Source organism: Cryptomeria japonica, chromosome 8 (genome assembly GCF_030272615.1).
Source record: "Cryptomeria japonica chromosome 8, Sugi_1.0, whole genome shotgun sequence".
In the NCBI taxonomy this organism is placed as follows: Eukaryota; Viridiplantae; Streptophyta; class Pinopsida; order Cupressales; family Cupressaceae; genus Cryptomeria; species Cryptomeria japonica.
The window spans coordinates 173,344,542-173,371,653 of record NC_081412.1 but is presented as its reverse complement, the minus strand read 5'-3'; the positions used below and the strand labels follow the sequence as shown (position 1 = coordinate 173,371,653).

Sequence of the window (27,112 nt, the reverse complement as noted above, 5' to 3'; positions counted from 1 at the left end):
ATCTACCTTTCAAAAGCTGAATGTACTTTAAATGTAACCATTTTACCAAGATTGTTTGCTCAAAAGTAAAGTCAATATAATATCCCTTGCTGTTGTATGACTGAGAAATGGTAAATTTTGACTCAAGGAATATTGTCGAACAGCTGTCCAACAACCCTTAACCTCGCTATTATCAAGTTCTGATTGCTTTTGAGGTTGTTTAATGCAAATGAAGTATTCAATTTGATTGTTTTTTGTGAATTTGAACATATAGATGCAAAGTTTTAAACTGAAAATAGATTGTCTAAGCTACATAAGACAATACATAACTAATGCAAGTGTGAATTCATCATCTACAGCTTAATGACATTTTGTCAAACAATTGATATGCATCTCATCGCTGGCTATTAAGACTTATCATATGGCACCAAATCTGAAACTCCTTTATTGAATGCAATTCCATACACAACTACCAAACTTCTTGGTTTACAAATAGGTATGTATCTGCCTACTGAGAACCACCTACAGCAGCATTACTCAGAAACTAGATTGGCATTGTAATCAAATACAAATTATGATAGGAACCTGGTTGTAGTATCACCCAAGGTGATAGTTGAAGAAGCAAGCAATAACCAATGAAATGAGACCTTCCTAAGTCAAGATCGTGCCCTTCTCATAGCCGCCCCTGTTCTGATATGCTTCAGACAAAAATAAATAATCAGCAGCTCCAAGTTCCATTTCAAGCATCAAAACTCATCGATTCCCTGTCACAAAGGGGGCGCTCCAGCTAGAAGGTGTTTTTTATGCAACAATGGGCCTCTATGATCAAAGTCGTGGTATTCCTCCAGCTATGGCAAAGTCTGAGAATGACTGAAATTATAACTCAAAAATTGGGAAATGCAATCAGCTTTTTGTAGAAAAATGGAAGAAGACTTCTAGCATCAAAATGTCTCCAATGGTCTCCCAAATCGAAATCGAACCCTGGTAAGATGGCCCTTGGCCACAAATTAAGCACCAATGAAAGGACTGAGATATCCCTTCCAATCTGCAACCCTTCAGTGGGTCTTTCACCACCTCGGTTATGCAATCTATGGGACTTTCTGTTCCCAAAGATCAAATAGACAACCTGCAGAAACCTTAGGCTCCACAAAGCTCATTAACACAAGAAGATGTCAAGTAATCGATGCCAAAACAATGAGCCTCATCCCCTATTTATACTTTTTCTCACATGGATCGGTCCCAAGGAAACCCGAGGACGCGTCCCCGGCCTGAAAACCCCTGTCCCAGTCTCGGGGACGTTTCGGGGACTTGGGGACGGCCAAGGGACATTCCCCCCCCATCCCCAAATTGCTAGAATTTGGAGGGGACGTCCTTGAAACGGGGGGACGTTTGCCCTAGCTATGGGGGACGTTCGTACGTCCCAGGGATGGCCAGACGTCCCCCATAGCTAGGGGTAGTAAAAAATATTAAAAAAATAAAAAATGTCATATTTTCCTAATGTGGACCCCAAATTATTTGCCCGAAATCGTTCCAATTATTTGTTAGGAATTGCATGCAGAATATATCAATTAAATGTAAATAAAATAATAAAAGTCGTTTGATCTTTCGGGGGCACTACCCCTCGACCCCGCGGGGGCGCGATAGGGAGCGCACCAGGGGCGCTACCCCTCGACCCCATCTTGGGGGCGCTGCCCCCAAACCCCCGTTGAATAATTTGGGGGGAAATTGCGCCAATAAAAGTGGGGAAAATTTAACCTCCGAGTTTGATTAGGCTCCATATAACAACATTATTAAAAATTTAAAAGGCAACAATGATAATTCATAATATCGTTGCCATATTTCATGTTTGACTATATGGTATATTTAAAACTTTAAAAGGGAACGATACAAATATTTCATCTCTTACCATATGATATTCATATAGCTAAAAGGGAAGGATATGCAATATGGGCGATAAAAACAATTATTTCCAGCAATAATTGTTTAAGCAGAGCAATCAAATTTTCAACAAATCAAACAAGTGCTGGCCTATTGACAATGAATTTTCAATTATGAATGCATATTTGACAATGAATTTTGAGTTATGAATGTATATTGACTATTGAGTATTGACAATGAATTCTTAACACGAATGTGGTATTTTAAGGTTCTATAATGTACATATAGCTGCTTTATCCATGTTTCCATATGAATATAATGTATACATGCATGCTTTATCCATGTTTTAATATGAACATTTGCACCTTAAAATAATATTTAATTGCACTTTAGATAATATTAAAATATCATTATAATATAAAGTGCAATTGACTTCATACGTGACACCATACGTGAGAATACATTATCTCACCAAAAATCATATAAAAATAAAATGTGAAGCCACAAGCAACTGCCCAAGCGACCCTCTCATCAACCCCTTGGCCTACTAAGGTCAAGTAATAGGCCAAACTCCATCAATGTCTGAGAACTAGTGAGAAGGGGACATTACAGTCAAGTATAGACAATAAGAAATTTATTTCATCAAGAAAGGGATTGTCATCCTCCAAGTTTGAAAGAGAAGACAATAATCTTATTTATAAGTGGTAAAAAGTTAGAGGTATTTTTTTAGGTCACTGTTGAGCAAGACACCGCAAATTGATGCATGAGGCCCCAAATATGCAAGCATTCCACAAGGGGATTATTTTACATTTACCTTATATATTGTTCAAATGAGGTGTAAAAGCCTCCCCCACTCCAAGTTTGATGAATCTTGCCAAGAGAAGTAACAACAAAAAGAACCTCAAAATCATATGATGATTAAGAACAACTACTCTAAGGGCACACCTCCAGTATCTAGTTTCTTGTAGAGGTGTTGCATTTCTGAAAAAAATTATTGTAGCCCATGAACTGTGCTTAAAGTCATCTGAATTGAAAACAGTTTTGAGTTTAGCACAAGTTTTTGCAAACGTATTTGAGCTCCCTCTTAAGTAATATCCAAAAACACATGTTTTATAAACAGCAAGTAAAGGTATTGATCTCTAGTGGGAAATTAAAAAATTGCCACCAACAAAAGTATATGTAGACTAATTAACAGTTTTGCAGAACAATTTTAAACAATACTATGCTTAACAACAACCTTCGGAAAAGAGAAATAACTTACTTGAATCAAATTAGAATTTGTGAGATCCTTTTTGTTCAGAACAATTATACGCCTTTTTTGGGATAAAATACTTTGCAAATCAGCATTTGCGGATGAGAGTGGAATCTATCTCACAAGCAAAATGAAAATGTAAGTCGAAAGCTTCATCATTGTGGCTAGTATGAATCTAGGGTAAAAATCTGAACTTTAAACTCATAAAAACTTTACTCTGCAATCTGAAATTATATCAGTAAAATTCTGGAACACAAATTTGCTTATAAAGTTCAGGAATATGGATTTCTGGAATGCCAAAGAACACAGATCCGAAAATTAAAAAAACAAGCAATATAACTCTACTCTGCTTGTAATCAATAAGCAGAACAGCGCAAGCTCAAAAGTGAGCAACTCCCAATTTGAGAAGATCTTAGATAGTCAATTTTCCAAAGTTGCATGGACATGGATACGGTATCCAATACGGATACGGTATCGGATACGGATACGGATACGGCTATTTTTTAAGACCCCTAATATGGATATGGCTGGACACGTCATTCATAAAAAACACATACACATATATTTAACACAATTTTCTAAGTTATTCGAGGAGATTTTCATTACTTCAAAAGCAATATAGACACATAATTGCTACATAAATAATGATAAGTAGATTTAACATTTTACAATATGCAAAAATAGAAGAGTTGCATTGGAAGATAACTCAAAAAATGGGTCACTGAACTAGAAAAACATTTCATTTGTCTTTCTCATTTGGTGTAGGTTTTGTTAATACCATTTTTTTTTTTAAAAATGCATTAATGAAGTTTTCTAAAATTAAATTTAGGAAGATTTACGTCAATTTTGTTTAAAAATCAAATCACATTAGTATTTAGCATGGTTGGAAATCAAGTATTTTTGGGAATGCGTGGGTACAATATTCGACGTGTATCTGGGCTGTATTGGATACGTATCTGTTTCAGAAACAGGAACAGATACGGGGAAACGTGTTCCAGGGAGGGACAAAGGAGTTTCCGGCAACTCTGAATTTTCTATCCTGATTCTTGTGTGAATAGAAAAATCTATCCAGCAAAAAGACTTGTTCATGAAATCTGCCCAAACTTATAGATGAGGAAATGCTTTATTCTAATCTTGATATATTCCCCATTTATAACTGCCTTATCCTCCAATTACACTTACTAGATTCCCAAGCTACACTTGGTAAATTTTCTGGCTCTGCTTGCTATATTCTCCCGCTGCAACTTCCTACATTCTCTAGCTCTACTAGCTAAACTTTTCAGTTGTACATATTATATTCTCTAGCTGCACTTGCTTTATAGTTTATTCTCTTAGTCCTCTTTTTCATTTTCTCCACTTGTACTTTATTGTCTTAGTTCTCTATTTATTCTCTTCCCTATAAACTAATTCTTATTCACCATGCAAAATTTGGGCTCATTACAAGTCCACTTTGCATAAATTGACCAACCACCGATAAGTTTTAAGTTTTAAGCTATGATGGATGTTCGAGCATGTCAGGCTCCTCCCATAAAGCATCTTCTATGAGGAGATCCTTCCATTGAATCATATATTCTGTAAGAACTCAGTTTCTTAGCCTTCAAACTCTAGTTGCCAATAATAGACAGATCAATTTTCCTTCCTCATCAAGAGGACGCAATTTTGGTTAGACAGTCAAACTTTGACCAATTGCCTTGTTTAAATTGAGCCATGGTAGGCATTATGTACCTTGGTTTTGGTACTTATCACAAAGCATTGGCATATTCTTGGGGTCATGTGGACAAGAAAGGTAGTGACTAGCTAGTGAAGGTAAAAGGAAAATAAATAAAAAATCTTTAAAAATGCATCTGAGAGACTGAGACAATATGGGAAAACATAGTGAAATTGGAATTGTAAACACTTGTCATGTGGGTGTGAATTGTCTGCATAGCATTGATCATGAAAAATCACAGAAAGTCAACAAAATACTCAATATATTCCAAGAACACGTCATGATCAACAAAAGAGAATAAGTTAACAAATGGCCAATTTGTGCTTTGTTACCCCTAACAAAAACATTGTTTACTTCAATAGAATAAAACATGGGTTATGCTTCACCAAAAGTCTAATTTTCTACCATAAATGGATTTCTCTTAAAAAATTGTGCACTTGAAAAAAAAGTAACAGATTTCAAGTCCATATAAAAAAGTTATGGCCTCCCCAAGTTGCAGACTTAATGAATAGTAAAGGGATAGTTTCTCATCCAGCTGGATAATTTAACAACTGTCAATCTACTTAATATAGCAGTTTCAGCACAAGAATTTGTATGGGCAAAGTAACAACAAAACAACAATGTCTCTTTCAATCTAAGCCTCTTGGGACTCCTTTGGTTCATGAAAGGATACTTCCACCATTGCAATATGATGTTAGTTTCCAGTTGAGGCAATTGAAGAGTGCAAGAAAGGGCAAGTGTGGAGAAGTGAATTGGTGATGTATAGCAAGTAACCAACTATTCTTAGTTAGAACTTAGAACTAATTTAGAGCTCTCTTGATTAACTTCTCTGATCGAGAGAAGACAATGACGATGTGCAATTTCCACTTCTAGCTAGATTTCCCTTTCTTGGAGTTTCTTCACATTATGTGGTTTGTTTTCCTACATTTATTTGTGCATGGTTATGCAAGTAACATATTCATTCCATGCACAAACTACTACTCTATTTTATAACCATTGCCATTTGAGTAAATTCAGTTAGTTGCAGCATGGATGGAAAAGTAGTTATCATTACTTTCCCACAAGGATGTTTGCAGTGAAATTATAGATCAAACACACAGATGAGTGGAGTGTTAGAGAGGGTAGCTGATGAGTTATAGTTTGAAGGTGCTTATCATGACAAGGTATTAGATAAACAAAGTGGGGATTAGCATCAATGCTTTTATGAATTAAATAAATATAATATTTTCCAATGTCCCAACCCTCAACAGAAGGTGGTTTTTGGTGATGTTTTGAAAAGGGGGATCATAAAGGCAATATGGAGACTTTTAAGCCATTGCAAATGGTGCATGTAGTAATAGAGGAAACATATCACATAAAGGACTGGCACATACAACTAACACACTTATAACTAACGACCACTTATTGAGGACAAAGTGTGGGGCAGTTTTTTAAAAAATAAGCAAGGGGTTTGGGTTCAAAGGGTGATTTCTCTGAGGCTGAAAGAATTTGGATAGCAGTAGGTAGCTTAAGATTGCCTATGTAGGTGCAACAAACACAATCATTTGTATAATTCAAGGCATAGTTGGCTAGTCGATTTGCAATCCCATTATGATTTCTTCAATAGTATTGCAGATTAACTTCTACCATCAAGTTGAAATCAGTAATGATTTGTTGGGAAATATTATTTATTTGACAATTGTGTCAAGTGGGTGAATTACTTCTGATGAGGGCAATGTGAAGGACTAGCCGTGCCTAATATATCATATGAACTTGAACTATAACTTTTGAGTCATCTTCAATATGAGATTCAGAGACTGCATGGTTAATACCCATTGTGACAACCCAGTGTTGATTTCAGTGATCTGCCTTAGACATCTTGGGGATGAGGAGTAATTTTGTTTCAAATTAAAGCATTTTTTTTAGTTTGACAACTCTTCCAATCAAGCCAACAAAAAGGGGTACACGGGGACACATCCTTGGGATTTTTTCCAACATACCTGCATCGGGGACGTGAAGACGGGTCGGGTATGTTTCCCAACTGTACCCAAATTTTGAAAAACATTGGAAGATTTCTGAGACAATGAGATGGCAAAGGGATGGAGTGGGGATGGTTGTTCATCCTGGGACGCATCAGGGATGTCTAAGATGTCCCTCTCCTGTCCTATGGACGATCAACCATTCCCACACCATCAGCGATGATTTTGAAATAAAAAAATCCCACGATTTAAAAAATAATAATTTTGAATGCTATTTGTGAGCACCCGCACCCCTCCAAACCCTAACATAACAAAAGGAAGACTCCATATGTAGCATTTGTTCATTTTTATATTTATTTTTTTTTGCAGCCAAGTTAGAAAGACAAAGCAGCAGGGTTTGAAGGTGCTGTTGGAAAAACCAGCATTGGTTAGCAGAAAAGGTGAGTGAGGTAGCAACCAGCAAGAGAAGTGAAAGAGGTATGTTTATTGTTAATATTCCATTTCTTTATTTTTTCAATTATTTTTAAAGTTTAAAAGATGAAATGTATGATTTTTTTCTTTTTTTTCTTTTCAGTTTCCAAATACCACTTGCATATTGATTCACAAAACAAAACAGCTTGAGCAGAAATAGTGAATGTAGTGAGTATGATGAGAGGGAATTAGAAAATGAAAACCAACTTGGAGGTTCATCAGGGTGTGGGAGTGGTATGGGTTCTGTGATGTGGAAATCTAACTTACTGTAAGACTAATAAACTAAGCTACCACAAGACTCTAAAATCTTACAAGTAACCAAATCACCAATGAAATAAATTAAACAAGTAAGCTTAGAAAGTTAAACCTTCATGCATGTTCCATTGTGTCCTATCAACTTCTGATCTTGTTGCTGTGATGTTTGCTGTCAAATTACACTGGTGTTTGCTTCAAGATGACAAAAGCTAAATGGACTGACTATGTGGTATGAGAGATGCAATGAAACTACAATGCAACTAAGATGAAGATGGTGATGATAATGCAAAGAAATGATGAATGAATGGTGTAATAAGCTACTACGATGATACTAAGCTAAGCCAAAGGCACACTTTTGAAAATGCTAGAATCCTAATATGCTTGAATGCTTGATTGCTCTAAAGTGACTAGCTTCAAAGATTGGAAATAGGCTTCCTTTTATAGATTTTGCAAGACCAAAATCGAAGGTGGCAAAGATCAATGGCTGAGAGTGAATCTTGAGAGAATGAATGATTGAGAAGAATTGGTTGAGATATGAGAGAGAAAGGGGGAAGATGTTCCTCCTATGATGACAAGATGGAGGACAAGGTGGAAGGAGAAGCCACATGGCATCATGCTCACCTTGACCAGGGATGAAGACTCCAAAGATATAGGATAGTTGGAGAGAATATAGGTTTCCTAAGACATGAAGGAGTCAACAATCTAGGGAGGTTGGAGAAGATTTAGGCTTCCTAGGACAAGTAGACAATGAGTCACTTTGACTAGGTTAATGTGGACAAAACCATCCTCTAGGATGTAGGGAAGTGAGAGAGAATATAGGAAGTAGGACACATAAGCCTCCTCATCCTCTTGACTAGGGATGATGTTGAGGATAATTGAAAAATTAAATATTAAAAATATTTAATTTGTTTAGCCACATAGTGATGAGATGGCTTGATGACATGGAAGATGAGTTGGAGAAAATGATGTGGAATTTAGAATTGAAGACTTAGGTTGAATGACTAATTAAATAATTTAGAATTATTTGATCATGATAGACTTTTAGAAGAAATGATGAATTTTAATTAAATAATAAATATTTAAGTAATAAATTGATTTAGAGAAATAAGACACATGAATCAAATAAATAAATTATTCAATTTGTTCATTGATAGAAGAATAAAAACATTAAATAAATAATTAATATTTATTTAATTATCTCTAGTCATTTTTAGGTGTATACAACTTCAATGTGCATGCACAAGATGTGGCAAGGTCCCTTTCTATACATATGCCATCCCATTCCATGAAGCATGTCTTACTTCAAACAAATGTTCAAAAATGCAGCTTTTGTTGGTTCCTCATTCACTCACCCCCCACCCCGAAGAACATAAACTACGCACTACACTCCTTGACAAAGAATATTCCAAGGTGAGTTTGGTGGACGACATGAGACAATGTTGGATTAAAACGGGCTGCTCTATCGTCATGGATGGGTGTATCAATATTAAACATTGGCCACTTATCAACATCATAGTCATATGTTCAACTAGCTCATATTTTCCAAGACCTATTGATTGTTTTGGGAAGCACAAGGTGGTTATTGATTTGGCACATGCGTGTAAATAAGTTGGCATGATGGAGGGTGGTGCTTACAAGCACATCTTTTGGACCCCTTGTAGTGTTCTTGCATTGACCAACACATTGAAAGACATTGGGAAGATAGATTGCGTGCAACAAACAGCAATAGAAGCTAGACATATTCAGATGTTTATTTGGAACCATCTCACCTCACCTACTCTCTTTTTGATATTTTCAAAGGAATTCCTCAAACCTGTGGAGATAAAGTATGCTAGTTATTTTATTTTGTTATAGAGTATTATTGAGGTATAAGAGGCTCTATTGTTGATGACGGTTAATTTAGAGTGGAGTAGATAGTCTACTACAAACACTATGGAGGGAAAAAGCATCAAACAAAAATTTTTTAATGATGATTGGTGGTCCAATGTGAGGTAAAAAAATTGTTATTTTTAATAACTTGCTGATTTTCATTTCATTAATAAATTTATAATTTATAATTTGGTTGCTGATTTTATTGAAAAAAATCTGATTTTAATTTTCTAACTTGTCATTTAACAAATTTTTGTTTGCAAATATATTTGCACCTACATTTCACTAGTTGTGGAAGTCCTCTTAGTCTTGGAGAGTGTAATGTCCCCACTTTGAAATAGAATTTAATAATAATAATATTTAAATATTAAAAATTAAATTAAAATATTAAAAATTTAATAAATTAAAATTTAAATAAGTAAATGAATGGTCAAAAGACATTGAAGGAAAAGTTGTGACTCCTTCAACAATGAGATATAAAAGGGAGAAGAAAACCTCATTTGAGGGGGGAATAATTGGGAATCAGGTGTGCAGATCTGATTTAAATAAAAGTGCAGACTTGATTGTGAAAGGTTATGTCCCTTACAAAGGGCAGAAATAATGAAGAGTTGCACTCTTTCAAAGGGTGCAAATGGTGAAATGGTGTGTCTCTTACCAAAGGGCATATATGATTAAGAGGTGTGACCTCTCCCTCTAATAAAGAGATATAAAGGAAATAAATCAAAAGCAATTAGGGACATCACCATCGATCAGATCAGATCAGATCAGAACTGTTATTAAGGTACACGCAATAACATCCTTGTTCTTGGTGTCATACTTAATGAATGATACTGAAGGATAAATCATCGTGGAATAGCATCAGGCCATTTTCATGCTACGATAACCAAACTTAGGCACTCATAACACTGGTACGTATACTCATGATCATACAGTTACAGCAATGCACTCACCATGCATAAACAGCAGTTGGGTGTACAATACAACGATAACATTAATATATAATATATCGCATATAGCGTTAACCTTATATATATATAAGCATGTGTATCCTGCAATAGTCTAGGAATTGGTGATAATCTGAGTAATGATGATTAATTGAGACTATCTGAAATTATTTATTTTCTCAATATTATTGCCTGATAAATAATCTGACAACAATCTGAATATTGGTAGATAAAATCTAAATAATCTGAATATACAAACATTTGGATACTGGTACTTGTTTGCTAAATAATCTGATAACGATCTGAATACTTATAAATCAATAAGGGCACCCTATATGATAGGGGGGGCTGATGTACAAGGGCACCCTATATGATAAGGGAAACTGCTGTACAAGGGCACCCTATATGATAGGGGGAACTGCTGTATTAAGGCACCCTACATGGTTACATTCAGTAGGGGGGACTGTTAAAGACACCCTACCAAATCTTGCACCATAGTTCACCACCATAATTCATGATTTCTACTCTGTTAATGTTACAAGGATTCCTCTTTATGTTATACATAGCTAATTCTATATGTATATAGTCGCTCATATGATCATTCCTTAATGGAATTTGTAGAATCTTCCACACTTTATTTTTACTGGTCATTTGATGTAATGTCCCCTTCTCATTGATGCTCTTTCAGTGGTCCATTAGCCTATTCCTGAGACCCGTAGGCTAGGTGGGATGAAGAATGAGGGTCTAGCATTGATGAAACGAGGACTTACTATTTTTAGTAAGTCAGGGAATGGCCATTCTGGTGTTACTGTACTACTGAGCTCTCCATATTTTGCCTCTGGACGCGATGATCATGCTTTTCTGAGCATTAGTTCTTGACTTACTATTTTTAGTAAGTGGCAGTGTGGCACAATTCTATTTTTCGCAGTAGACAGGGTTCGGATTCTGCAACAGTTTTGGTGGTCGTCTTGACTCAATTTCATCTTAGTAGTGTTAATAATCAGTACCAGAGCCATATGTGAAATAATTGAATATTAATTCCTTATCCTAAGGTTTAATATTTAATTAATCTGATTATTGACGACTGATTTATTAAAAATTGGGATTAATGCATATTTTTCCTAAGCTCTTGGCGAATTCATGTTTATTAAAGAGATATCGAAATATTGAGAAAGATATTATATTTTTTATAACTTATCTCTAATATTTGCCAAAGTGTATGTGGGTCCTTGCCTTAGCGTGGGAGTTGACTTGTGGAGAATGGCACCACTCTTGGGGTCCACATGTAGTGGAGCGAAATGCAAAGGAAAAACATTGAAATTGAAGGAAATGGCATTTGGGTTTGAGGTGTCTGGAGTTATAAGTATGAGACTTGGGCTCCCATTGCCATATCTTTGAAAATTGCATCGTTATGCTGCCGGTTTGGCTACTGAAAATCTGAGCTTCGAAGTTGGCTTCCTAGCTGAGTCTCAGTTTCGTACTTGCAATATAGTACCTAGCTGTGCCCTTGTGTTCCCATTGCTGATTGGTGAATGAGTTGCAGATTATGGAGTGTTCGATGTTGGATTTGAGTGTTTCTAGTTGCTGGTCACAGGACTGCTAAAAGTGAATTTTGCTCACACCTCTTAACCAGGCGAGTCCATCATTCTGGGTACCGGCTCATCCTTCCTTCCTAGCCATGGCGATACAATGTGTGAGTTTTTAGCTATTTTGATTGAGCAATGATTTTATTAGACAAAATCGAACTTCCCAGGTATAGCGTGGGTTTTTGCATTTGCCTTGGGATGTGTGCCAAATGAATAGTGGTTTGTTTGAGTTGTAATTTGGTTGGGATGTTGTTGTTAGAGTTATATTGGGGGATTGGGATTGATTTCATGTGATTTGGGTGAAAAATGAGGGAGTTATGAATATTTTGATGTTTCCATACGCTGTTGAATTGCACTTTCAGCCTGCAGAATAGTGTAACAAAAATTACAGTCTTGTTGTAGAAATCTGCAATTATTCTCCTCATCTCATCTCAATATTGTAAGGTTGTTTCAGTAGTACTGATCGTCCCTTCTTTTTGCTTTCATTTGTAATTCCCACTGCATAAGTGGAAGAGGCTGGCTTGCCGCCTTCTAAGTTTTGTAATTCAGTTTTTGTACTCTGTCCTCCCGCTGAATAAGTGGTCGAGTGATAAGTTCAATATAATGGTCCTCCCGCTGAAATATGCGGTAGAGTGATAGCTTAATGTAATGTCCTCCCGCTGAAATACGCAGTAGAGTGATTGAATTTCAGTTTCTTGTAATTTTCCCTTGGTCGGTTTACCGCCAAGAGTTTGGTTTCTATCCTGCTGGATAAGCAGAAGGGGCTGACTTGCCGCCCAGGCATTGTAATTTTCAGTTTGATTATTGTTGCTAACGATCCCCGGAACACCGTATGCTCTCACCCTCCCAGTCTGGGCTCTCGGTGAACAAAAGGTGGAAGGGTTCCCTTTCAATTGTTTGGATTATTCCTCTAACCTTAACGGGTTATTTGTTGTGGATGAATTGTTATTGGCCAAAAGACAAAAAAAAATTACTGGGATATTACATTTGACAACAGCAGAGGCTAAGGTACCTTCTCTCAACCCCTGTACTAAGAACTGAGATCCATAACTAGGATATTTTTAACCAATTTACTAGGGGACATTACAGAGAGACTTATGAGACATTTGACAACATGCTTGAAAAAATAAAGCAAGCAATTTGTAACAGGGGTATCCTAATTTGGGATTATATGAGCAACACATTAAGCTTGTTGTGATGCTATGGTGGAACACTATGAATATCCTGCTTCATATGGAAGCCTTTGCTCTCAATCCCAAATGGTATGCACCAAAGGGTGGCAGGTTGCCTCCTTGTGATGGCATTTGGCAAACCAAAGGTGAAGATAGATAGAGCCTAAGTCACCAAGTTCGAATTCGAATTCGAAGTTCGACAGCTTTAAAATTCGAATGAAGTTCGATGTGGAAAAAATTCGAAATGTATAAAATTCGAATTAAATTCGCCGTATGTAATAAATTTATAAAAAAACATTATAAATAAATATTATAAATAAATATTATAAATAAATAAATGTGTATTATGTGTATTTTGTAAAATCATATTGTATAAAATAATAATAATATTAATATATTATTAAACCTAAAAAAAAAAAAAAAAATATATATATATATATAATATAAAATTATAAATTTTATAATAATAATATTCAATAACAATACAAACATTATAAATATATGAATGTGTATCATCAATTATGTGTATTTTATAATATTATATAATATAATAATAAACCTAAAAAATATTAATTATACTATTGTTTAATAGTATTTAATTATTAAAACTAAATTATTTTTTTTTAAAAAGAGGATAAGCAGAAGCCTACCCGTGCAGGTCGGGCGACTCCCGTGGGTCGTGACTGCAACTTCCATGGTGGTCGGCAATGTCGGGTAGTAATGGCGACTCCCGTGGGCCGCGACTGCCAACTCCTGCGATTGGCAATTCCCGCGATTGGCAACTCCCGTGACTGGCAACTCCCGTGACTACAATAGCAATGGAAACCCGTTCGACGAAACCCTAAAACGCAAGATAAAAAAATGGTTTTCTGTTACCCTAATTTTTTATTCGAATTTAATCGAATTTAATCGAATTTTTTAAGGTTTTTGTAGAATATTTCAAGTTCGGCGAATTTCGAACTTCAAGGTTGAAATTCGGCCGAACCTGGTGACTTAGGATAGAGCAACATTAGCTCAAAAGGATCATATTGGATGGTGGACAGGGCATGGCAAGATGCACCAAAGTTGAGGACACTCGCTATTTGCCTCCCTCCACATGTTGCTAGTTTCTCTGTCACAGAGAGGAATTGGTCCAAATGCAACTTCATTCACTCTATGAAGAGAAATAGGCTGCCTTCTAGACATGCAAAGAAGTTGGTGGTCATGCATAGTGCTTTGCAATTCTAGGATTGTCAAACAGCTTAACGATGGGATGTTGATCTAGAGGATGCCACCCAAATTGATGAGGAGGAGACACAAGTGGGATTAGTTGGAGTTCCATAAGATGAGCCAGCCCCTCATACTCATAGTGGCAGTGACTCAAAGTCAGACTTTGATATTGATGCAATATTGGGAGATACCAATTACTGGCAGTCTCATACTTTCTATCACTATGTTTTTGGCATTTGTAACTTTGTCATTGTGACATTTGTAGTGCAAACTTGTAGCATTTGGGCATTTTGGTGTATGCAATATTACTATTTTCTAATTTTATATCATATGCACATTGGCAATGAATTATGGAAGCAATTAAATATTACAACCTTCAACTCTCATGTAAACTCTATTGTTGTGTTTTAAGGATTCTATAATGTATATGTCAAAATGATGAATGACTTATCATTGTTATCAATGTTATCATATGAATATTTGAAATTTTCCTATATTTTTTGTATATTTTATATAGCAATCCTCTTTGCCATCTCTTGCCATCCCCCAAAAATGGCCTAAAACAATCCATTCCCAAAACATGTCCCCTCATCCTAGAAACTTGGTGGAACATAGCCAACAAATAATCTTTACAAATATCCCAATAAGTTCGATAGAAGAAAAATGTGAAATACATTAGGGCCTTGAGAATTATCAAAGAAAAAGATACCATAATATTGAATTATTTTTCCATGACCCAGCATCAATTAGATGTTGTCCTCTTCCTCAATTAATTTCTGAGACTTTCTTGATTAGGTCCTGTTGGGCTCTTGTTTTCCTTTGGCTTGTTGTCTCTTTTGTAAGAACAATTTGGAAATATATTGTTGCATAGGTAAGGATTTCATTGGAACAAATTATAAGAGAACTGTCATCCTTTTGGAGCTGCCATATAGCATTGAAATATTATTTGTTCAGATTACAAACAACATTTGTGATAGCACTTGGTGTTAGAGTCTCCTAATATTAATCTTTCTTTTGTCGTATAAAGGCCCGGTTCTGTATGAGAGAATGGCCCCTATCAGCCATAACCAGAGAAAAATCCTTGTCTTGGATTTGTTTATGAAAAATCGCTAATTGATTATTTGTATGAGTGGCTTGTCAGAATATGTTGTCAAAAACTGTTTTGTTACAATGCTTCAATTTAGCTTTGAAGTATCTGAAATTTTCTATTAACTCACATTTCATAACCTCTCACGAGGTTTGCTTTTCACCCACTATTTTATGTTGTTATTTAGCCAAGGATGTGAAAGCCATGTTTATTCAAATGTGAATTGTGATTTTTTGAAGTTCTTTATAGTTGATGTATTGAGGGAGATGTGTCAATGGTCTAAAAGCATGGAGTCAGGAACCCAAGCTGTCAGTTGTGTGTTGGCCATGATTCACTGGTCTGAAACAATAATTCTGTCTAATTTTTCAGCAATGTACAGTATACCCTTCCCTCTGTTATTCAAAGTATGGGTTCCTTGGCCATGGTCAAGATGATATTTGGTGTTTATGATTGAATCTTCAGCACCCTTTTTTTCATTGAGATATTTAATTGTGAAAAAATGAAAAATCACCTAAAGTATAAAATTCTGGGGTTTGGAGCTGATGATATATATATATATATATATGTGAGACTTTAGTGGCTTGTTGGAATATGTCGTCAATAACTGTTTTGTTACAATGCTTCAATTTAGCTTTATAGCATCTGAGTTTTTCTATAAACTCACATTTCATGACCTATCATGAGGCTCACTTCCCAGCCACTATTTTATGTTGTTATTTAGCCAAGGATGTGAAAGCCATGTTTTTTCACATGTGAATGGTGAATTTTTAAAGTTCTTTTTAGTTGATGTATTGTGGGAGATGTTCCAATGGCCTAAAAAGCATGGAGCCAGGAACCCAAGCTGTCAGATGTAGTGCACACGTAGATAAATCTCATTGAATCATTGACAATGTCGCATTACAGCTTGAAGTGTGCTTACTGGGCCAAGTACCTAAATAATAAAATCCTGCTTGGGACACTAACCTACATGTTTCTTGAAGGACTATGGCAATGCCATCTATTTTTACCTTGATTCTCAGAAACTGGTGTCTGTTTGTGTCTCTTATATTCCACAAAAAGATTTGTGTAAAGCAGGCAGACTAGAGATGGGATCATCCTCCCTTATATTCTTTGAGCTATCTAAAATGTGAGCTTCCCTAATTAACACTTCCATTCCCCCTGGTCCACTTGGGTAGGGCAGTAATTAAAGGTCAAGTAGGACTCAAGTATCCTTAACTATAAAGTAGGAAACAGCTCACTTGCTTGAAGAGGGCAAGATGAAGGTTGAGGAGGGCAAGTGATCAAAGGGTGAATAGGACTCCCCCAAGTAGGGGATGTAATTAAAGGCCAAGTAGGACTTGGTAGACTCAAGTAGGGTGAGTCAAGTAATTACCTAAACTTTCCCTTTTCTGAGATTGGATTAGAGTTAAATAAGATATATGGTATCAAAACTATTGGTTAGGATTTTAAGATTGGTGGATGGAGATCAAAACCCCATGGAGTATCTATATGAGGCCATGGATACAGCCAAATTGGTGATTCGACATTTTTATGGGTCAAACAAGACCAAATATAACCACATATGGTGCATAATTGATTGGAGGTGGAACCAACTACTCAACCAACATATTCATGCTATTACCTACTATTTGAACCCCAAGTTTCATTTCTCCCCTACCTTCAAAGCAGATGCAAAGGTTCTTCTTGGCCTCAACACATTTATTGAGAGATTGGTTGATAGTGAGGACCTTCAAGACCTCATACTTGATGAGATACAGAGTCATAAGAAGGCCGAGGGGCATCATTTTCTTCAATCTTTTGCATTCGTAGGAGAGCCACTTTGTAGCCAAGTTAAAAAAAATAAGTGTTTAATTTTATTTTACTATTTATTTTTTATTGTTAAGTTTATTAAAATCTTTACTAAGTTATAAATGGCAATCTTTATCCTTGCAGATTTGTGGTGGGAAGATTGTGGTGTCACAACACTTAATCTTCAAAAGCTTCTTGTCCACCTTCTATCTCAGCCTTGTATTGCTTCTGGTAGTGGGTGTAACTAGAGTGTTTTTGAGGCCATTACACAAAAAAACATAATAGGTTGACTCAAAAGCGCTTGAATGACCTTGTCTTTGTGTGATACAACCTTTGATTGCTTGAAAAGAAGGTCAAGGGTAGGGTTCACATGAAACACTTGACCTTGATGACATTGATCCATATTAAAATCGGATTGCTGATCAAATGATGTTGATGTGGATCCATTGTTAATTGATGATGAGTTAGCTGATTTGGAGAGAGAGTCAGCTAAATGGGAAGTGGGAGGGGCAGCTATGAGAAGGTAGAAGGTGAGGTTGGTCAACCATTAGGGACAAGTTTTTCACATACACAACTTGATTCTATCACTATGGATGAGTCACCTATTGAGGCTCCTATTGAGGATATTGTAGTTATACCATCTACTTCAACAACACCCACACAGCAGCAACAAACTTTTTTGAGATTTAGTTGCAGATGAAATTTCTGATTTATAATTTTCATTGATACTGAAACTTGAAATTCATATGTATTTAGAGGTTGAACTTGTTATTGGGTCGATGATATGTATTCAACTCCAACTTTTATTTATATATAATGGAAATCAGTAAAATGTTCTACAAATTCAATATATATGTGTGTGCTTTTTTTAAAAATGATGTACTTTCAGATGTTAAATAAATTTACCAAGTTATTGCCAAGTTTTCCCCAGAGTTTTATAAATTTTGGGCTTGTCAAGTTATTGCCGAGTCCAAGTTTTCCAACTATGCACTCCCATCAATATGCAAAATCCATCATAGGATCACTAGAGTCTAGAGCTCACAACTCCACTATGTTTGCCATTTAATCTTTAGCCATTGCCCTTCCTACTAAATTGTAGCATTAAGATCCTTCTCATGACAGCTTTCAATTTCTCCAAAGACACAATATGATAAGAATCTAAAAACTTCGTATGTTAGTCTTATTTCAGCACCTTCATCCACACTCGCAAATTTGCAGCCAATTTTCAAGCTTTTGCCAATTTTCATTTTATATTCTTTTGTTTGCCTTTAAATAAATCCAGCAAGGGAAGTTCTTACTAGTCCATCATTAGCATAAAAGTCCTCATACAAGATCCTTCTGATGTTAAACTCCAAGTTATAAAAGTCCTCTTACAATTTCAAGCCAGTGGTGACAATGATTACTTAACTCCAAGAAACAAAGCAATTATTTTGATATTATGACAGAAACACTCAAAGACACCTAACGCTATGTTATAAAAACTTGGACAAGCTTGTCCGACCTAGGTTGCTATGCTCTTCTCTTCATTTGAGATCCCTTGTTTCTTTCAACCACAACGATTGTCATGTTAAAAAACTTGCTGAGCACATTTGTACACATGAGGGAGCTAACTAATTAGGAAAGATATCTCAACCTTGCATCCTAATGTCATAAACAAAAAAAATGTAATTTTGGGGCTATAAAACACAAAAATTCAATTTCTAAGGCTCTAGAGATTGTTTTTGCCCCACTAAAAATGTTGAAATGGACCTTAACTAGAGGAAGTTGATTTTAGCGACATGGATCTTTTAGAGCTCTACAATTTTTAAAAAGGGGGGCTCAATTGTTTTCAAAGACCAAAAGTTACAGATGCCGAAAATCAGGCTCCCACATCAAAAATGTAAGAGCATATATTACACATAAGACAACTAAACAAGGGAGTTACACTTGTTGACCAGCTTATGAAGAATGTTATGACACATTATAAGACATATTTGAATGGAGAAAATGGTGCCAAAATGGAGCACCAAGTTGGTGAGTGGATTATGACAAGCTCATGTGAGGTGGAAGGAATATGTTATTTTTGGCTTGTGGATTATCTTAAGATCTGGTTTAACTTGGGATTTGAGTGCCACATTTTGGGTGGTTTAAACCCATTGTTTCCTAATTACCATTTGACGGTTTCATGTATTGCCACTCCTATTTACTAGGTACTAAAATGGAGGTTTTAGAGTGAATTTTGTAGGTACTATCATGCGGTCAAAATTGCTCTAGATCTTTTGTTGGTGATACTCCTATAAAGACTTATAAGTCTATTGTAATTATTGATTACTGAATAATACATTTAGTTTATTTGGAGTGAATCTTTTTTCTCCTATAAGGGTTTCCCCATGTAAATCACTATTTTAGTTTATTTGGAGTGAATTTTTTTTTCTCCTATAAGGGTTTCCCCATGTAAATCACTATGCTATGATATATTCTTTTTGTGTTTGTTTTCTTGTAACTATATGCTAAATTTAATTTTTGCACATGCAATTTCTCATAGATTAGTGTAGAAAGCACATTTTTACCCTTTACTTCCATTCTTTTGGTATCAAAGCTTAATAAAATTTTAAGCATCAAGAACAACTTTTTTAAACTAATCTTGGATTGAGTGGGAGCTTGAATAGAAGATCTTGTTGCAAGAAAAATGGCAAGCACATCCAAGAATCTAGAGGTCTAGATGGAGGATATGCTCATGGACAAAGATCTATGGGCTGCAATATCTGGATCCAAACCATCAATAATGAAACAAGAAGGCTGTGGCATATTGGACAAAAAGTGAAGGGCCTCACTAGGCTTTGTTTGGAAAACTTCGTGTTGTTAAATATACATGAAGAAGCCACTGCAACAACGCTTTGAAATAAATTGGAAGGGATTTATTTGGCCAAATCCTTAGTAAAGAAAGTTTTCCTAACAAAGAAGTTATATGCCCTCAAGATGGATAATAGTGGTTCTATAGTTAAACACTTGAATGTGTTCAATATGATAGTGACTTAGTTGTGTTCTGTTGAAGTGAAGATGGAGGAATGTTGCATGACACTACTATGTTCTTTGCCAAACTCATGGGATCATTTGGTGATGGCAATCAAGATTACAAACCCTAAACTCAAAAAGGATGAGGTATTTGTATTTTTCTTTGGCAGGATACACTAAGAGAAACTTCTGATTCAACCAAGGAGGCCCTAGCTATTTGTGGACGATCAAACAAGATAGGAAAGAAAAAGTACAATAAACAAGACAAGTCTAGATCCAAATCCCATGGGAGATTTAAATCTCCTAGAAAGACCAAGGCTGAGTGTTGGAATTGTGGCAAACCTACGTATTTTAGAAGAAACTGCAAGGAGGAGAAAAAGAAAAAGAAAGATGATTTATATGATGAGTCCCAAAAAACTCAAATATTGGTGATGCTTTTGTTGTGGCCTAGGCAACACATGCATTGGAAGGTGTGTGGTTGATAAACTTCATAGCTTCCTTCCACATGACCTACATTAGGGCTGGTTTTCAATATACAAAAAATATGATGGTGAGAAGCATACTTTGGAGATAACTTTGACCTGAAGATTGTTGAGCATGGAAGAGTTTTGATCTGATTCCCTAATGGGTGTGTAAAGGGGATAAATGGAATTCTACACATCCTTATTTTGGAACATAACCTATTTTTAGTTAGCAAACTCAATGATGCAGGTGTGTAAATTGCTTTCTCTAGTTAAGAGTGTAAGATGGTGCAATGGTTTAGCATTTCTTTTAATCCTATAACAAAGAGATTTGTAGAACCTACACCTTCACATCACAACCAATCACAAAGTGGAGTGTTGGGTCTACTTTTTATGGTCATGGTTTATGGGTACTTGAGTGAGTTCTTGCTTCTAAGAGCAAGTTACCCACAAAGAAAACAATGTTATGGTGCCAAAGAAAGGGCCATATAGGTGAGAAGGGTCTTAGGACCTTGAAGAAAAAAAAAATCTTGAAGAGGGTTTAAATGATTGTCCTCTTGAGTTTGATTTCTACAAACTTTGCACATGTTCAATTTTACTCAAGTTCTCACAAATCTTCTATGGTGTTGGATTTAAATCATTCTAATGCATTTGGTTCTATAAATGTTCCTCATATTTTAAAATCTTTGAATTATGTATCTTTAGTACATGACTATTCTAGGACATGAATGTATTTGCTTAGAAGTAAATATGAAGTTTTTCATCATTTTTAAGAGTTTACGACTCTTGCAGAAAAATCAAACTAATAGGAAGTTTAAGGTTTTGAGAACTAACAATGGCAAAGAGTTTTGTTCAATAGATTTTGACATCTTTTATAAGGATAATAAACTAGAAATTCATAAGACAACTCCATATACCTGTTGTGACCATTTCACACATCGCCCCATTAAAATGGGGACCCCCTCTTTTTGCTTTTGTTTTGCCTTTCTTCTCTCTGTTTTTAGGGTTTAGATTAAGTGAGTGAGTCGTCTGGACTAGGGTTAAGCCTTAGGGGTTTCTTTTGGATGTTTTCAAGCCGAAGTCCAGTCAAATTTTGAAGGTTATTACGCATCCTCCTGAAGATTGTTTACTAAAGTTAGGGTTGTCTTAGGTTAAGTCAGGGTTCTTTTGAGGTAAAATCAATTTTTTCTAAAGTGCTAGCATTTTAATGATGGAATTGTGCTTTTTTTTGCCTAGGTAAATTTTGATCAAATTTTTGAAGGCTTGCTGACTGACCCTGGCCTTGAAGATAACCTAACCCTGCATGATGAAGTGATCTGAAGACCTAAATTTTGGATATTTTGGCAAAATCGCTCCTGTCCCTCATCAAGGGACCAAGGCGAAAATGATATTTGGTGCATCTTGGTTACTGACTTGTTTTAATTGTTTTGTGCAGGGTCTCCAGCGGAGGTGATTGGACATAACTTAAAGATTTTGGAGATTTTGAAGACTCAAAAATGATGAATTCTGATGGTTTAAGGTGAATTCGCTCCTGTCCTCCACTGAAGGACCAAGGCGAAATGGTTTGCTTAGGTCACTCTTGGCCTTGATTGATCAAATTGAAGCACCGAGGATACAATGATGGATGAAATCAACATGATAGAACACCCAGACTTAGTCAAAGGGCGATGAAAGGTTGAACGTTTTACCTAGCAAGATGAATTCTCTCCTGTCCTTCACCAAGGGACCAGAGCGATTTTCTTCAAACTCACCTTCTTGGCCCCTTTTTGGACTTGGGCTCTCATTCACCGATTGTCAAAAGATGATATCTTCCCTAGCAAAGGAAATTTGAGATAAAAATTGTAATAATTTGGCCTTGAGAACAAAAGGCGCTCCTGTCCCTCACTGAAGGACCGAAGCTTGAATTCTAAATTTGCATTTTCCTTGCAAGATTTAAGTGATTTCGCGATTTGAGGAGGTCGAGAGAAGTATGTTTTATTCGTTGAATATAACTTGAGTGGCCTACAAAGCAGAAAATCAACCCAAGTTGCAATAGGCGCTCCTGTCCCTCACCAAGGGACCAGAGCGATTTTTAAAGGATGCTCCTGTCCCTCTCCAAGGGTCCAGAGCGATTTTCTAAAAAGTGTAAATTCCTTGCAAAAGACAAGGCAAGTTTGTGATTGGAATGGATGGAATAAGACATGATTAGCCCATTGAAGATAATTTGGAAGGCTAGTAAAGGACAGACAAGCTCGATTTCACAAAAGCGCTCCTGTCCCTCTCCAAGGGACCAGAGCGATTTTCCCTCAAGACAAGTTTCTGGCAAAGGAAAAGCAAGTTTTACGTTTGAGATGAATGAAGGAAGGCGTAATCACTCCATTGAAGATAATTTTGAAAGTTAGCAAAACCCAAGTGAGCTCATAATGGCCAAGGCGCTCCTGTCCCTCACCAAGGGACCAGGGCGAAAAACACATTATCTAGCCTCCCCCTCCAAATTTGGACGAATCCAGGCCAAGGCACGAAGTTGCAATGATATTTAAAAGTGCTTCAAGGAGGAATCGAGTTACAAGGACCATAAAATTCAATAAAAATTGGCTAAAGCGCTCCTGTCCCTCATCAAGGGACCAGAGCGAAATCTTCAAAATATCTAAACGCCTAACATTGTGAAATACTATTTCTTGTTGCCAGGACTCAAGATGAAGTGGGAGTGATGTTCTACGTCTAGAAAGTAATTCGATATTGATATGGTTAAGAATTTGTGCTATGGACTAAAAATCGCTCCTGTCCTTCATTCAAGGACCAAGGCGATTTTCATAAAATCAATCATTCCTTTCCAAAACCACGTCAAGGCAAGATTATGCAAAGTGAGAAATGTCTTTAGGAAGATGGTGAACAAGGAATCGACCCCAAGAATCAACTATCTTAAGCTCAAATGCAAAAATCGCTCCTGTCCTTCACTGGAGGACCAGGGCGAAAATCCTTGGAAGAGCTCATTTTGTCTTGAGAAAGCGAGTTGGACATGCATGGAATGAACAATAAAGGTCATTGCTTACCCCACAACTTGAATTGGCGATTTGGAAAGCAAGGACCAAGGACAAAAGGTAAGATCGCTCCTGTCCCTCACCAAGGGACCAAGGCGAAAATGCTTCAAGGCAAGCTCCTTCCAAAGATCACATGAATGAAACTCAAAGTTCCCAATAAAATGCTATTTTGGACGTTCAGGAAGAGACTTTGAACGTAAAAAAAGCAAGAAATACAAGGCCAAAATGAAAGGGTGCTCCTGTCCCTCTCCCAGGGACCAGAGCGAGGTTGTTAACAAATTCATATTTTTACCATGCCTAGGCGCCAACACCCTCCAAATCATATTAAATGCCAATTTCGCTAAAATCTTGAAATATTTATTAAAAAAAAAAAATTAAATTGGCATTTAATAAGTGCGCATAGCATTTAATAATTAATTTCAAGCCTTAGAAAATCGTTTTTTATTATTATTAAGGCCTTTTGAAATTAATTATTATTAATTTAAAATAAAAGATGGAGCGCTTTGGATATTATTTTAATATTTTAATTAAGTCGGCCTTCTCCTTTTATAATTTTTTGTTTATTTTTGGCCTATTTTCCAAGTCGGCCTATGGGAAATTGTAATGGTGAGCGCCTATATATTTGGGGTGTGTTTTCATTATTTTAATCATTCATTCAAGTGCGAATTGAAGAACAAGAAGGAGTGCGAATTTGGTTGAAGGCTAGAGGTGGTAAAGTTAATGCTTGCGAAGTCTAGAGGAAGACCATTTTTGTTGAAGGGAGAGCCTCGATCCACATTTGCCTAGCGAACTTGCCTAATTTTGCATTATTTCTTAGAATTAGTTCTCAAGTGGAGGTATGGCGAGATCTTCCTAGTTTGATGTTGAAATTTTGAATTTTGAATTTCAAATTGCATAGTTATATTTAGGAAATGATAATTCAAAGATTTATCATGAAGTTTCCTAAATTTAAAACTTGAATCTACTCTATATGTTTAAATTGCAAGATATATTGCTCATTATGAAATGTTGTGTAGGTGTCAAGATGGCAACCCCAAAGGCAGGAGCATCCAGTAGTCGTCCAACCCTCATGAAGGAAGATCAAAAGAATGAAGAATTGGAGACCAAGATCGTGTCAAAGTGGAGTAACATTGGAGATACCAACTTGGGAAACTTTAGTGTGAAGAAGTTTCGAGACGTCCCTTACATTGGAAAGCCATCACCTGTCGCAAGGAGAATAATTGAAAGTGGCATTATCAAGGCGGCCGGCTTCCCTCCAGCAGTCTAGTGTCATGAGCTGATGATCGAGTGTGCCCGCCATTATGACCCACAATCAAGATCAATCGTTTCCAAGGAAGGAAACACTTTGGCTTACCTTTCAGAGGAGGCTATCAGTGAAGCTCTCCATCTGCCAGAACATAAAGATATGATTTACAAAAGCTTGGAAGGAGCTAGATCCATGTACGAAGATGATCCAGACACTTGCTTAAGCATCATCAATAAGAATTGGTTACTCAAAAGTCGTCCTCGCCTGAGCAAGATTCCCAACACACCACATAGGATCGACTTCCAGGAGGAGTACAGAGATTTGATAACTTTACTCAATCGAGTTACAGGGGCTCCTCAAGCCTTCTATTTTGAGAAGTGGATGTTCTATTTCATCCAAGTGATAGTTCAAGGGAAAGGAACAATTCATTGGGCTAGAATTATTAGCCATTGCTTGGACGTGCAGTTGAGAAGACTGAAGGCTACCAAGTCATTCCACATGAGCTCGTACATCATATATGCCTTGATCAGGAGTTTTGAATATGCAGGACTACCTCACAGAGGAGTGATCGGAAGAGGGCCCGGGGAAGTCAGAGTTTGTGAATCTTATGTTCATTTGCATCATCCACTTGGAAGTAACTACAAGTTAGTTAATGATACCTTCACGATGAACATCACCAGGACATTGCAAGGCGGGATTCACAATCGGATATCTCAAGATGCACAAGAGCTTGTAAAGAGGTACGGTGCTTGGTTTATCCAATTCCAGAAGTTTACATATATTAGAGTTCATGGGTGTCCTTCACCTCCATATATGTTGCCAAGATATCCGACAGACAGAATAGTATTACTGGAGGTAACTAGGCAATTGGCAGCTTATGCAAAGGCATTCAGACAGAGGCATGGAAATGGAGTTCATGTGCCTATCATACTAGGGAATTCAGTTGAGGTATGTCCTAATGCTCTAGCCATGGATGATGTAGAGAAAGAATTGGCCTTATATTCATTTTCATTCTTTGCCTTGAGAGAGAACTTTGATCCTTATGGGTATGTAGAAGAAACAGTTGGTAGAAAGTACAAGCATGAATTTCAGATAGAGGACTTTTTGATGAATCTCTCAGATGATTTAGAAGTGAAAAGAAAGATGCATTCCAGGATACCTTTAGATCTCATCAGGAAATGCAAAGTTTACAGAGTGGCTGATCAAGCTCAGAACAGTGGCAGACATCTCCAATCATCTTATGACCGAGAAGACAAAGCAGTGAAGATAGATTGGAATGAACCTGAGGTTTTTGACTTAAAAGCTTTAATGGCCCCAGTTTTGTCTTGTACTCGCAGATGGGTTGATGTGCACCATCAAAGGTTGAGAGAATAGAACATACCTATGACTTTTACTTTGGAGGAAAGGTCCGGGGAAGGAGGAGCAAGCACAAGCGAAGGTAATCCTCATCCTAGGAGCACAAATGAAGACAATCCTCACCCCAGATGCGCAAGTGAAGGCAATCCTCATCCTAGAAGCGCGAAAAGGAAAGAAAGACCTGAGAAAAGGGAACCCTCCAAGAAGAAGCAAGAGGCCCATCGAGATCACTCATCTGGCACATCTTCCCGACATGAAAAAAGGGCAAGTCAAGGACAAGAGAAGAGGGTACTTGAAGTTGAGGAATCTATGGAATCAATGGTCCAGAATGATAAACATGAAGAAAGGCAAGCACCTCAACGTTCATCAAGTCAATCTCCCCAAGTCAATGAGCTACATGAAGACAAGAATGATGATGAAGTGACATCCCCTCTCCGAGAAGAAGAACCATTGCCTAAAGAGATACAAGTCAGAGAGACAAAGTCCGCCATTCCAGATTGGTTAAAGGAGAGGCTAACAAGGGTGATTGTGATCGAAGACGAAGATAATGTAATTGACTTAGAGAGCCTTGTAGGAAATTCTCAGGGAGTAACAGAAAGGAAGAAGGCCACCAAGATGTCCAAGATGATCAGAGATGAGACAGGGTCCAGGAAGTTACAGATAGCTACACCGGCAGTGGACAAGTATGAAGGTGAAATCCTTGCAGAAGAGAATGATGCAGACTACCCATCGAGCTATCCAGGTTCTTGAGATCATTCACAACCTAATGATAACAGTAGCCGCCTTTGCCCACACTAGAGATGTTATCATTCCTATTCTGCAAGTAATCAGGCAAACACCAAGAAAGATCTTAGCACAAGAAAAGATAATGGATGGAGG

At 36.7% G+C, this 27,112-nt stretch overlaps 1 protein-coding gene across 3 annotated transcripts in view; it reads right to left on the bottom strand.

Annotated features, from left to right (window-relative positions):
* The window catches only part of LOC131050634 (short integuments 2, mitochondrial), a 111,008-nt gene that overhangs the window by 72,572 nt on the left and 11,324 nt on the right, over positions 1–27,112 (bottom strand). For all 3 annotated transcript variants that reach the window (XR_009106988.2, XM_057984839.2, XM_057984838.2), the window contains exon 2: positions 3,119–3,223. Coding sequence is in view for 2 of the 3 variants with exons in the window: in XM_057984839.2 (XP_057840822.1) it covers positions 3,119–3,223 (105 nt within the window). In the remaining variant the exon portion in view is untranslated. The remainder of the gene's footprint in view (positions 1–3,118; positions 3,224–27,112) is intronic.